Source organism: Salmo salar, chromosome 25 (assembly GCF_965601325.2).
Source record: "Salmo salar chromosome 25, fSalSal1, whole genome shotgun sequence".
Classification (NCBI taxonomy): domain Eukaryota; kingdom Metazoa; phylum Chordata; class Actinopteri; order Salmoniformes; family Salmonidae; genus Salmo; species Salmo salar.
This window is the reverse complement of record NC_138315.1, coordinates 26,844,905-26,859,712: the sequence shown is the minus strand read 5'-3', so window position 1 is coordinate 26,859,712 and position 14,808 is coordinate 26,844,905. Positions and strand designations below refer to the sequence as shown.

The 14,808-nt window shown below is 45.7% G+C and overlaps 1 protein-coding gene across 1 annotated transcript in view; it reads left to right on the top strand.

Moving 5' to 3' along the window:
• Positions 1-14,808, top strand: part of cps1 (carbamoyl-phosphate synthase 1, mitochondrial) — a 98,945-nt gene that overhangs the window by 74,130 nt on the left and 10,007 nt on the right. The window contains exons 32-34 of the mRNA XM_014173741.3: positions 918-1,088; positions 7,945-8,019; positions 8,306-8,404. Of these exons, the coding sequence (XP_014029216.3) occupies positions 918-1,088; positions 7,945-8,019; positions 8,306-8,404 (345 nt within the window). The remainder of the gene's footprint in view (positions 1-917; positions 1,089-7,944; positions 8,020-8,305; positions 8,405-14,808) is intronic.

The following is a 14,808-nucleotide window of genomic DNA, read 5'->3' as shown; positions in this document are numbered from 1 at the left end:
TTAGTGTCTTGGTCAAGGGCACATCGACAGTTTTGTTTACCTAGTCGGCTTGAGAATTTGAACCAGCGACGTTTCGGTTACTGGCCCAGCACTCTTAACCGCTCTTAACCACAAATTCCATTGCTTTATGGGTTTTCAATTCTCCTTGACTGTCTAGCTTTTATTTTGGTTAGCAGAGATTATATTATTAAAAAAATAAATAGGTCCATTATCTTTTCTAAAAACCTGTTTTCGCTTTGTCATTATGGGGTATGGGGTGTAGATTGATAAGGATTTAATCAATTAGAATAAGGCTGTAACGTAACAATGTGGATAAAGTCAGGGGGTCTGAATACTTTCTGAATGCACTGTATTTGGTTTACACTAAAAGCCTTTTTCCATCCCAAAAATGATTTATTTATGTATTTTATTTTTTACACTGTTTGGATTTAGGCGACTTGGAAAAAAAGCTTAGGCGGATTAAAATGGCAGAAGAATCCCAGATTGGAATCATAGTTTCTTTTTTGAAATGTTATTTTAAGCATTCGATAAACATGTGAAAGCAACAAAAATAAAACATTAAGACGAGAGGTGACGTAATACTCTTTTCATAGTGCACTATAGCAGTTTTTCCCAAACTCTGTCCTGGGGCCCCTGCTGGGTGCACATTTGGGGTTTTACCCTAGCACTACACAGTTGATTCAAATAATCAAAGCTTGATGATTTGGTTATTTGAATCACACTATGTAGTGCACTACATAGTGTGGAAATGGTTAGTTTAAAGGACACATCATTCAATTAATCAAATTGAGCCTTTGTTACAGTTGCCACTAAGTGCTTAACGGTAATAGTAACTCCTCCCATCCTCCTCCAACTGTACTGGGTTAGAATGAAAATGTCAGCAAGTGATAATTAATGTGTGTGTTCCTCCCTGCCAGGTGATAGAGTGTAACCTGCGAGCATCCCGCTCCTTCCCCTTTGTGTCTAAGACCATCGGAGTGGACTTCATTAGTGTGGCTACACGGGTCATGGTGGGTGAACCCCAGGATGAGGCTGCCCTGCCCTCTCTGGAGAACCCCATCATCCCTGTTGACTATGTGGGAATCAAGGTGAGGCTCTCTGACTACAGGGCTCTGTCCCAATATCCACACTAGCACACTACTTAGAATGAAGCAATACATCTTTTTTGTTGTTGCTATAATAAGTGTCTTACTATGCAATAGACTAAAGAGTAGCAGAGGGACCCTGATTAAAAGTGGTAATAGCACCAACCTGTAAGGGCTGTCTTCAGGAATGGACCAAAATGCAGCGGAGTTAGTATTCATCTTTCAATTTAATTAGAAAGAACACTATAACAAACAAAACAAGGAAACTGACAGCCAACAGTCCTGTCAGGTGCAAACACACTAAACAAGAAACAATTACCCACAAACCCCAGTGACAAACAACTCCTACATATGTGACTCCCAATCAGGAACAACGATTCCCAGCTGTTCCTGATCAGGAGTCACAAGACACACAGACTGCCACGTCCTGACCCCCAAACTACTACACCAGCTCCATCTGCTGGTCAGGACGTGACAGTACCCCCCCCTCAAGGTGCAGACCCCGGAATGCACCTAACCACAAGAACAAAAAACCACCAACAAACAAAATCCCCAACAAAACCCTAAAACAGTAACCCTAAACAATAAGGGAGGGAAGGGAGGGTGGCTGCCGTCAACGACGGCACTGTGCTACACCCTCCCTCCCCAACCCACCTATCCTGGAGGCGGCTCAAGCTCTGGCCGTTCCAGGCAGTCTGGGCAGTCTGGCAGCTCGGGGCAGTCTGGGCAGTCTGGCAGCTCGGGGCAGTCTGGCAGCTCGGGGCAGTCTGGCAGCTCGGGGCAGTCCGGCAGCTCGGGGCAGTCCGGCAGCTCGGGGCAGTCCGGCCACTCCGGCAGCTCGGGGCAGTCGGGGCAGTCCGGCAGCTCGGGGCAGTCCGGCCACTCCGGCAGCTCGGGGCAGTCCGGCCACTCCGGCAGCTCGGGGCAGTCCGGCCACTCCGGCAGCTCGGGGCAGTCCGGCCACTCCGGCAGCTCGGGGCAGTCCGGCCACTCCGGCAGCTCGGGGCAGTCCGGCCACTCCGGCAGCTCGGGGCAGTCCGGCCACTCCGGCAGCTCGGGGCAGTCCGGCCACTCCGGCAGCTCGGGGCAGTCCGGCCACTCCGGCAGCTCGGGGCAGTCCGGCCACTCCGGCAGCTCGGGGCAGTCCGGCCACTCCGGCAGCTCGGGGCAGTCCGGCCACTCCGGCAGCTCGGGGCAGTCCGGCCACTCCGGCAGCTCGGGGCAGTCCGGCCACTCCGGCAGCTCGGGGCAGTCTGGCCACTCCGGCAGTTCGGCGCAGTCTGACCTCTCTGGCGACTGTTGACTGGCGGGCAGCTCTGACGACGACTGTTGACTGGCGGGCAGCTCTGACGACGACTGTTGACTGGCGGGCAGCTCTGACGACGACTGTTGACTGGCGGGCAGCTCTGACGACGACTGTTGACTGGCGGGCAGCTCTGACGACGACTGTTGACTGGCGGGCAGCTCTGACGACGACTGTTGACTGGCGGGCAGCTCTGACGACGACTGTTGACTGGCGGGCAGCTCTGACGACGACTGTTGACTGGCGGGCAGCTCTGACGACGACTGTTGACTGGCGGGCAGCTCTGACGACGACTGTTGACTGGCGAGGCTGGGTTGACACACTAGACTCCTGGTGCGTGGTGCTGGTACTGGGCGTACCAGATTGCGAACACGCACCTCCATGCTAGTGCGGGGAGCTGGCCTGGGGCTCCATTCTTGCCCCGCAAAACTCCCCTTGTGCCCCCCCCTAAACATTTCTTGGGGGTGCCTCCCGGTCTCCCTTACCTCGCCAGCCTTCTTCCGCTGCTTGGTCCTTTGTTGGTGGGTAATTCTGTAAGGGCTGTCTTCAGGAATGGACCAAAATGCAGCGGAGTTAGTATTCATCTTTCAATTTAATTAGAAAGAACACTATAACAAACAAAACAAGGAAACTGACAGCCAACAGTCCTGTCAGGTGCAAACACACTAAACAAGAAACAATTATCCACAAACCCCAGTGACAAACAACTCCTACATATGTGACTCCCAATCAGGAACAACGATTCCCAGCTGTTCCTGATCAGGAGTCACAAGACACACACCAGACTGCCACGTCCTGACCCCCAAACTACTACACCAGCTCCATCTGCTGGTCAGGACGTGACACAACCTCTCCTATTGCCATTTTCACCTATTATACCCTCCATAATAGTCTTAATAATGACTATGTCTTCTGTGGCCTGGGCTGCAGTAAACTGCAGGGGGACTATTGTACTGCTTTAGGCATGGTAGAACAGTCCCGGCCCACACAGGGAGGAGGGTGATATATGTACAATAAGTATGATTAGCCATATGAAGCCTATTATTTAGGCCCTGTGTTTTGGTTAATCATGTCACATGACCTGGAGTTGAACCTTTATTTATCGAGATTTTTCACCAAACAATCTCATTTTCTTTTCATGACAATTGCTTTTATTTTTGGTCTAATTCTAATTCCGGGAAAAGGCTTAAAATAAAAGTTTAAATCCAGGTCATGTGACAACCTAAACACAGGGACACTCGCTCCCGAGTGGTGCAGCGTTCTAAGGTACTGCATCTCAGTGCAAGAGGCGTCACTACAGTCCCCGGTTCGAATCCAGCCTGTATCACATCTGGCTGTGATTGGAAATACTTATTTCTCTCATTAAAATGCAAATTAATTCATAAAATTTTTGACATGTGTTTTTCTGGATTTTTTTGTTGTTATTCTGTCTCTCACTGTTCAAATAAACCTACCATTAAAATTATAGACTGATCATTTCTTTGTCAGTGGGCAAACGTACAAAATTAGCAGGGGATCAAATACTTTTTTCCCTCACTGTAGATGACGCTCACCTGACACACTTGTGTGTTTCCTTCATGTGGAGGAAATGCTATAACCACCCCTCAAACACATCTAGCTAAGTGGATGTGTCACTATTGTCTAGACATGTACTCTTACTCGTATACATGGATGAACGCTTCACGGGAGACTGGAACCATTTAACTCAGCTTTGTGTCAAGTCACTCCGGTTTACACTGACTGTGGCGTGTGCAGAAAGTAGCCCATCACTTTATCCTACTGATCTGTCGATAGCGCCTGCTAAATTCAGGGCATCAAATGTTGTTGAGAAAAGTAGCGAAACGTTTGTTGTTCTCGATGGCTAACGTTATATCTTTCAAAAACGGCGAGGTAGAAAGGGCTGTCAACACATTCTGAACAGCTCACATTATAGACAGAAGCGTGCTACATCACAGTTCAATCCAAACTCATCTCCCGGGATGTCCAGACCATACATTATCTCAGCCAATCATGGCTAGTGGGAAGGTTCCTGTTAATTTCCATGGCTAAACCAACTAGGCTTGTAATTTAAAATGTTTATTAGTATTTATGGATGGAATACAAGTTTGTTATTAAGGCACATGAAAGTTCACATGTTCCAGAAGGCATTTCTGCCCCAAAAAATGCTTTTTGATAAAAAATAAATATTTACATTTAAATGCTGTTCCTGTGACATACGCCTAGTTTCCTGAAACGAGTCACACATTGCTCAATTTAATGTAATATTTTGTGACCTGTGTCTTTTAACCAAAATATCACAGATGAGACGACAATGTTCAGCTGCCCCTTTAACATTACCGTTGTCATAACTCTCTCTCCTTGATGAGGATCAAAGGTGCCACATCAGCTTGGCACATGGCTGACAGATAGGGGGGGGCTGGATTTATGACTTTACAGCCGACCATAAATAGTTTGCAGAAACTTTATCTTTCTTGCCCTGCAGTATTGGAGGACTGAAACTCCTTTGTTACAGAGAGTGTGGCTGACCTAAAAACTCTAACATCAAAAGATTGGACATTGGAACATTGTTTCTGAAATCCGAATGGTTGATGGGGACTTAAAGAATAATCCTGTCACGTTGTTTATCATTGTGTGATGTCATTAAGGATGGTATATCAAGGTAACGGTAACTCTGAAAGTGTACGCTTTCTATGTGTCAGGTTTACATCTAAATGTTGTAAAGATTATATGATTAAATATGAGAATACTTTTGTGAAGACAGCAATGTGATTTTAGCCCTCTAAATGAGTTTTTTTTTTATATATATAAACTTGTGCCCAGTCAGTAGCCACGCCAAGGTGAGCACAGAGTTCAGAATGTCCCTTTGGCCAGAGTGCTTAAAAGGACTCGCTAAGAATTAACATACAGACCAGAACGTGTGGAGAGGTGGCTACACGTTGAAATGGTTAGAAACGTTGTACTGACGCCAGACTGCGTGGAGCTGTGGCTACACGGCTGAAAATGGTTTAAACTCTACAGACCAGCCGACGTACAGCGCGAGCTCACCGTTACGAAATGGTTAGAAACGTTGTACTGACACCAATGGAAAGGCGGAGCGAGCTGAATGTTCTGGTCTAGTCTACCTACTTCACTCGTGTTGAAAGTTTCTAACCATTTCGTAAAGTTCAGCTCGCACTGTACGTTGGCTGGTCTGTAGAGTTTAAACCATTATCAGCGAACACTCCAAGACCAGAGAAGCTCTACAACTAAGAAGGACATTGTGACCTCTGGTAGACAACCAGAGCCTTATATTGCGTAAATATATATTGCATTTCTAATCTGAATGAGCGATGGTTAGGGGGCTAAGTATTCTGGTTACTGTGACCGTAGTTTCCAAATGTATGTACGATAAGTTGTCTCTCTCTCACTTTATCTTTCCCCACCGCCTTTCCATTGTGTAACGAGCTGTCATATCGTGTCAGTCCACTAGGGACTTTTATCTCATGTAAGTGTGTATGGTATTCTGTGTTATTATTTAGTTAATAAATAAATTATTAAATCAATTTGTGTGGTACTGAATATTCAAAAGGGCTAGGGTTCTTGTGCATCCACGGATTATGCGACATTCAGAATAAGACTGATGAGGTAATAATTAATAATCGACTATTATTGTTGTAAGAGATATACAGATATCTTTAGAGTTTAAGTCGGGAGATAGTAACTCGTTAAACAACTTTTCCCGTGGTGCCCCAAATTCCTAATGAGTTAATTGTTACATGATTAATTTAATCGAGTAACAATTAAACATAGTTAGTTTGATTCAATAAATAACAGTTATCAGATTAATGATAGTCACGACACCGTGGTCACTGTGCCTTTGAGAATCTTGACTAGTAGAGGCCGACGACATCTCTTCGATAGCAGTGGAAGCAAACTCAAACATTTAAAAACAACCTAACTTGTTAACAAAACAATGTAAATAGCCAAGAAACCCAAGGATAAAGTCTAACTTTAGAATACTGAACAAAAATATCAACACAACATGTAAAGTGTTGGTCCCATGTTTCATGAACTGAAATAAAAAATCCCAGACATTTTGATATTGACTCTTTATGAAATGCTCGCACTGTAAAGCCCTGAGACTGACCACCCGCCAACGTGGCTGGTGAATTAGACATTCTTACCCGCCAGTGGCAAAAATATACCCGCATTTGGCGAGTCTTAATTTTAGGCCCTGGTTATGGCAGTGACTAACTAAACTGTTACTGGTAGATTGAAATGTGTGCGTGTGGAGTCAGCCAGCCAGCTGGTGCTTGAACGCTGTTTTCTCCCAAAGTAATTTCCTGTTGTAATTACAAAGGAGAGGCAGCACAATAGCTGTGGTTGGGAGGAGGGAGGGGGCAATGGGCCAGGTATAATCCCTGTCTCCTCTCCTCTCTGTAACTTCTCAATATCCAGGCTTGTGTAGAAGAGAATATTAAACAGTAGTGAATAGTCTAGTCTGCTGTCTATACGTGAGCCAAGCTCTAACTTCTTACATTTACTTCAGAGTTGAGGGTATGACAGTTCTGTGTCGCTCTCTCTAACACTTTCCTCTCTCTCTCTCTCTCTCTCTCTCTCTCTCTCTCTCTCTCTCTCTCTCTCTCTCTGTCTCTGTCTGTCCTCTCTATCTCTCTATCTCTCTCTGTCTCTCTCTCTCTCTGTCTCTCTCTCTCTCTGTCTCTCTCCTCTCTCTCTGTCTCTCTCTCTCTCTCTGTCTCTCTCTGTCTCTCTCTCTCTCTCTCTGTCTCTCTCTCTCTCTGTCTGTCTCTGTCTCTCTCTCTCTGTCTGTCTCTGTCTCTCTCTCTCTCTCTCTGTCTCTCTCTCTGTCTTTCTGTCTCTCTTTTTGGTGCAATCACTACAAAGATTGAGCAGCCGTAACTTTGAATACCCATAAGTTGTCTCCGACACTGGTTGAGAGGGAATACCCTCTTGGCCAAGTGGTAAAGATGTTGGCATCCCGAGCGGGAGACCGGGTTTAGATCCCAGCCATGACATGTACAACATGGTTGATCCGGGGGTTTGAGAGATTTTCTACCTCTAGATGGCAGCCTTGTCACAAAACCTGTTTGATTTGAAGCACTAGTCCTGATGCTCCATTTCCTCTCGGTTGTTGAGTGTAGCAAATAAGTGTGATTGAATTTCCAACCAAAGCAACATTTCTTACTCACAGGTAATCCCATGTCTTTTTATCAATAGCTTTCTGTGATACATCCTTTAACACCATTAAAAAGGTATTATAATGCTGATATAAGGATTTGAATCACCAGAACATGTGATTGCAGAAGAAAAGTTTGCAGTGCTTTTTTCAGTAATGCCTATACTTTAGGTTACACTAAACACATTTGAGACCTTTCCATCCATTCCATTCTTCCAGCCACAATATAGGGTGAAGTTGCCTCTAGACACTGATCTTGGGTCAGTTTAGCATTTCCCACCACTAATGGTTAAGATTAGGGTTGGGGGAGGTCTCCACCACTAAGCTCGACAGGTTAAAATACCAAAATGGTCTGTCTGTTTGTATCTTCTCTGTGATAGGCTCCTATGTTCTCCTGGCCTCGCCTTCGTGATGCCGACCCAGTCCTGCGCTGTGAAATGGCTTCCACAGGAGAGGTGTGCATGCGCACACACACACAAACAACCTTGTATAAACAAACACACACATATATATAGGCACTTGCACGCATACACATACATTACACAGACACACACACAGATTACACATGTACACACACAGACGCGCTCGCACGCACGCACACACACACACACACACACACACACACACACACACACACACACACTATATATATATATATATATATATATATATATATATATATATATATATATATATATATATATACACACACTTAACAGGTGTCTGTCTCCCTCCTTGCAGGTGGCTTGTTTTGGACCAAATATCTACTCTGCCTTCCTCAAGGCTATGCTATCCACTGGCTTCAAGCTGCCAACAAAAGGCATCCTCATTGGGATCCAGGTGTGTGTGTGGTGTCAAGAGAGTACACATCAGGGTTAACAAGCCTCCGTCCACTGACACTTCCCTTTTTCAAACACTCTCAAATTATTCAATCCACAATTGTCAGGATTTTTTTTGTTCTTCCCAAGTCTCTTTCCAAAGTGCTTTGCTCTGTAAAAAGCTGTTTTCAGGTACATTTCAGATACTAAAACAGAGTAGACAAAAGCGGTTAAAAAGAAGTGCGTCCCAAATGACACCCTATTCCTTATATAGTGCACTACTTTTGACCAGAGCCCTATTAGCCTTGTCAAAAGAAGTGCACCATATATGAAATAGGTTGCCATGTGGGACGCAGTTTTAAAAGGTTGCTGTTTCTCATATGTGTGTCAGAAACAGCCATGCGTGTGCAGCTAGTAAGATTAATGTAGTGTTCATGTGTAATATGTAGCTAGCGCTCCTCAACGAGCCAGTCAGTGGGGTTATGAATGAGTGCCTCAGGCCTGCTCCTAGCTAGCCACACTAAAGCTGAATAGCAGGATCTGTAAAAGGCTGATGCATTCATATCATAAATGATCATCGATCCAAGGACTGGTCTCCCATGGCTGCGACAGCAGTTCTGATGGAAAGTTAAGTGTGTGTGTGTATGTCTGTGCCTGTGTGTACATCAGATACTTACTTACATAGAGGTATTTTATTGAGAGAGGAAGGTCTTGTTTATAAAGTCTTCTGTGTCTATGTTTTCATCGGGTAGAGAGAGAGATGGATAAACAGGGCATTATGAGCTCTCTGTAGAGTCCCCACATCCTCCTCTCTTCCTTCGCCCTCCCTCTCGCCCCCTCTACATCTTCCCCCCTCTACATCTTCCCCCCCCTCTCTCTTCCCCTGTCTTTCTTCCCCTGTTTCTCCCTCCTCTCCTTTCACTCTCCTTCTCTTTTCCCTCTCTCCCTCCTCCCCTCGCTTACCCCTCCCCCTGTCCTCTTTCTCTTCCTCCCTGTCTCCTCCCTCTCTCTGGTGACACTCTTCTTCTCTCCATCTCTTTCTCCCTCCTTTCCTTTCACTCTCTCCTTCTCTTTTCCCTCCCTTTCTTCCTCCTCCTTTCTCTTCCCCTCTCCCCCTCTCCTCTCACTCGTTCTCCCTGTCTCTGGTGACAGACTGTCTGTGTGTGAGGAAGTCCTTTGAGGGCCAGATGAAAGTTGACAGTGGTTATTTCTCATCATGGCATTCAGCTCCACATGTCACAAGTGCTCAGTGCAGGTCTGATGGAAGAATATGTCTAGCACTATGAAGGCCTAGTACCTAGTAATGGGGGAAGAAAATCCATACAGTTACATATCAAGATATTATTTTTGACGATATATCGTATAGTTTTGACTATCGCAATATAATTTTTGCTCTAGTTGGCTGTACCTGCACCAAAACAGTATTTTCTTCATAGCTTGTTCCCCATCTTCTTTTTAAATAGGGAGCCAATTTGTTTTCAGTACTTTTATTTCCATGACTGATCAACATTTTTCTCATGGCTCTCTCTTGTACCTCTGCAGCAGACATGGTGAGCAGTATGTTTAGAACAGCGAATCGCACTAAAATCACAGTTTTCAATCACAATATAGAATTGTGAGAATCACAATACATATCGTATCAGCACCAAAGTATGGTGATAATATCATATCGTGAGGTCCCTGGCAATTCCCGGTGGTACTAGTACTCCAGGAAGCCTTGGTGCTGCTTAAAGATCTGACAATACCAATGTCATGTCCCATCCTTTTATCCTCCTCGCCACTGTGGAACTTACTGGTGTCCAAATGACCACTGGATTCTCTTCACCCACCCGGAGAGCAGGGTTTCCAATAGGAGAATTTGGGGCCAGACAAGTGGCCAGGAAGAGATTAATTTATCGGACAGTTGAGAAATGGACCAGACATCCATATGCGTTTGGTGCGTAACCCATTATTGTGTCTACCCACGCAGCCAACGGCATCAATAAACCAGGGATATTACTTTCCTAAAACAATAATTGTCCACCTCACAGTTCAACTGTCGGAGATTTGAGCACTAAATGCATCAGCACATTGCATGCATAGGCCTATAGGCTTAGTGATCCACTATAGTCAGGGTTAGAAATTAACACCCGCCAAATTGGGTATATTTTGACATTGGCGGGTAAGAATGTCTATTTCACCAGCCACGTTGGCGGGTGGTCACACAGAGCAAGGCCACATGTAGAGGTTTGGTCGAATTGACTAGAAAGGCTACTAAAGTGTGACTTTATTGGGACAGTAAATCATTTTTTTCTTATTTTTACTCTATACTTCAAAAGTTTTGATTTGAAATCAAAGAATGTCTATGAGGTTAAAGTGCAGACTGTCAGCTTTAATTTGAATTTTCATTCATATCGGGTGAACCATTTAGAAATTACAGCACTTTTTGTACATAGTCCCCCCATTTTATAGGAGCAAAAGTATTGGGAAAAATTGACTGATGTGTATTAAAGTAGTAAAAATTTAGCTGTTTGGTCCCATATTCCTAGCACGCAATGACCACATTAAGCTTGTGACTGTACAAACTTGTTGGATGTATTTGCTGTTTGTTTTGGTTGTGTTTCAGATTATTTTGTTCTCAGTAGAAATTAATGTCATTTTGGAGTCACTTTTATTGTAAGTAAGAATGCAATATGTTTCTAAACACTTCTACATGAATGTGGATGCTACTATGATTACAGATCATTCTGAATGAATCGTGAATAATAATGACTGAGGAAGTTAGATGCACAAATACACTATATATACAGAGTATGTGGACACTCCTTTAAATGTGTGGATTTGGCTATTTCAACCACACCCGTTGCTGACAGGTGTATAAAATCGAGCACACAGCCATGCAATCTCCCTAGACAAACATTGGCAGTAGAATGGCCTTACTGAAGAGCTCAGTGACTTTCAATGTGGCACCGTCATAGGATGCCACCTTTCCAAAAAGTCAGTTTGTCAAATTTCTGCCCTGCTACAGCTGCCCCGGTCAACTGTAAGTGCTGTTATTGTGAAGTAGAAACGTCTAGGAGCAACAACGGCTCAGCTTGCGAAGTGGTAGGCCACACAAGCTCACAGAACCTGACCGCTGAAGTGCGTAGAGCGTAAAAATCGTCTGTCCTCGGTTGCAACACTCACTACCGAGTTCCAAACTGCCTCTGGAAGCAACGTCAGCACAATAACTATTCGTTGGGAGCTTTGTGAAATGGGTTTCCATGATCGAGCAGCCGCACACAAGCCTAAGATTACAATGCGCAATGTCAAGCGTCAGCTGGAGTGGTGTAAAGCTCACCGCGATTGGACTCTGGAGCAGTGGAAACGTGATCTCTGGAGTAATGAATCACGCTTCACCATCTGGCAGTCCAACAGACTAATCTGGGTTAGGCTGATGCCAGTAAAACGCTACCTGCCCCAATGCATAGTGCAAACTGGAAAGTTTGGTGGAGGAGGAATAATGGCCTGGGGCTGTTTTTCATGGTTCCGGCTAGGCCCCTTAGTTCCATTGAAGGGAAATGTTAACGCTACGGTATACAATGACATTCTAGACAATTCGGTGCTTCCAACTTTGTGGCAACAGTTTAGGGAAGGCCCTTTCCTGTTTCAACATGACAATGCCCCCGTGCACAAAGCGAGGTCCATACAGAAATGGGTTGTCGAGATTGGTGTGGAAAAACTTGACTGGCCTGCACAGAGCCCTGACCTCAACCCCATCGAACACCTTTGGGATGAATTGGAACGCCGACTGCAAGCCAGGCCTAATTGCCCAACATCAGTGCCCGACCTCACTAATGCTCTTGTGGCTGAATGGAGGCAAGTCACCACAGAAATGTTCCAACATCTAGTGGAAAGCCTTCCCAGAAGAGTGGAGGCTGTTATGGCAGCAAAGGGGGGACCAACTCCATATAATGCCCATGATTTTGGAATGAGATGTTTGACAAGTAGGTGTCCACATACTTTTGGTCATGTAGTGTATCATACCCCCCAAAAACATGCAAACCTCCCCTGTTATTGTAATGGTGAGAGGTTAGCATGTCTTGGGGGTATGGACATAGTTTTCCGAACAGTAATTAACAGTTTCAACATTTCTACATGCCATGTCGCATTATTCCAGACTGTGTTAACTTCTGTGCAGCATTACCGGGGACCTAACATGATGCAGCCTCCCAGTGCAGGCTAGCAGTGAGTAAGTGGACCTAACATGATGCAGCCTCCCAGTGCAGGCTAGCAGTGAGTAAGTGGACCTAACATGATGCAGCCTCCCAGTGCAGGCTAGCAGTGAGTAAGTGGACCTAACATGATGCAGCCTCCCAGTGCAGGCTAGCAGTGAGTAAGTGGACCTAACATGATGCAGCCTCCCAGTGCAGGCTAGCAGTGAGTAAGTGGACCTAACATGATGCAGCCTCCCAGTGCAGGCTAGCAGTAAGTAAGTGGACCTAACATGATGCAGCCTCCCAGTGCAGGCTAGCAGTGAGTAAGTGGACCTAACATGATGCAGCCTTCCAGTGCAGGCTAGCAGTGAGTAAGTGGAGCAGGCAGGGTGCCCACTATAATAAGGGGTCCACTGTGCTGATAGACCGGCTTGATCCGTCAGACACATTTAGAATTACCGAAAGTAACAACCTTTCTAGTATCGAAGAAGTACCGAAGTTTCAGTATACCGTGCCACACTTGTCCCACTGTATGATAGGCAGGAGTAAAACTGACTAGACAATCAGGATAGATAATAAACAGAGTAGCAGCAGCGTAAAGGAAAGGGGGATACCTAGTCCTTTGTCCAACAATGTATTCAACTGAAATGTATCTTCCGCATTTACCCCAACCCCTCTGAATCAGAGAGGTGCAGGGGGCTGCCTTAATCGACATCCACGTCTTCGGCGCCCGGGGGACAGGTGTGTGTGTGTGTTGGCGTGTGTGTATGTTGGCGTGTTAGTGTAGTATGTGAGTGTGGTTAGAGTCCAGTGAGTGTGCGTAGAGCCAGTTAAAAAAAAATGTATAGAGGGGGGGAAGGGGGGGTCAATGCAAATAGTCGGCGTAGCCATTTGATTAACTGTTCAGCGGTCTTATGGCTTGGGGGTAGAAGCTGTTCATAAGCCATTTGATCCCTGGCTTGGCACTCCGGTACCGCTTGTCGTGTGGTAGCAGAGAGATGACTTGGGTGGCTGGAGACTTTTAAAATGTTTAGGGCCTTCCTCTGACACCACCTTGTATAGAGGTCCAGGATGGCAGGGAGTTTGGCCGCAGTGATGTACTGGGCGTACACACTACCGTCTGTAGCGCCTTGCAGTCGGATGCCAAGCAGTTGTCATACCAAGCGGTGATGCAGCCTGTCAACATGCTCTTAATGGTGCAGCTGTATATCTTTTTGAAGATCTTCGGGCCAGTGCCAAATCTTTTCAGCCTCCTGCAGGGGAAGAGGCATTGTCATGCCCTCTTTTACATTTTAGTCATTTATCAGACGCTCTTATCCAGAGCGACTTACAGTAGTGAATGCATACATTTCATTTAAAAAAAATTCTGTCCTGGTCCCCCGTGGGAATCGAACCCACAACCCTGACGTTGCAAACACGATGCTCTACCAACTGACCATGATGGTGTTTGGACCATGATAGGTCCTTTGTGATGTGGACACCAAGGAACTTGAAGCTCTCGACCCACTCCTCTACAGCCCCATTGATGTGAATAGGGGTGTGCTTGGCCCTCTGTTTCCTGTAGTCCACAATCAGCACCTTTGTCTTGCTGACGTTGAGACAGAAGTTGTCCTGGCACCAAACTGCCAGGTGTCTGACCTCCTCCTTGTAGGCTTTCTCATCGTCGTTGGCGATCAGGCCTACCACCGTCGTGTCATTTGCAATGTTGCCATCTTGCGCGGCCAAGCAGTCGTGGGTAAACGGAGGGGACTAAGCACACACGCATTGAGGGTCAGTGTGGCAGATGTGTTGTTGCCTAACCTTTACCACCTGGGGGCGGCCCGTCAGGAAGTCCAGGATCCAGTTGCAGAGGGAAGTGTTTAGTCCCAGGGTTCTTAGCTTAGTGATGATCTTGGAGGAAACAATGGTTTTGAACGCTGAGCTGGAGTCAATGAAAAGCATTCTCACGTAGGTGTTCCTTTTGTCCAGGTGGGAAAGGTCACTGTGGAGTGCAGTAGAGATTGCGTCATCAGTGGATCAGTTGGGGCAGTATCTGAATTGGAGTGGGTGTCTGGGATAATGGTGTTGATGTGAGCAACGACCAGCCTTTCAAAGCCTTTCATGGCTACAGATGTGAGTGCTACGGGGCGATAACCTGTCTAAATGACTATCTTAGCATTCTTGGGCACAGGGACTATGGTGGTCTGCTTGAAACATGTAGGTATTACAGACTCGGTCAGGGAGAGATTGAAAATGTCAGTGAAGACACTTG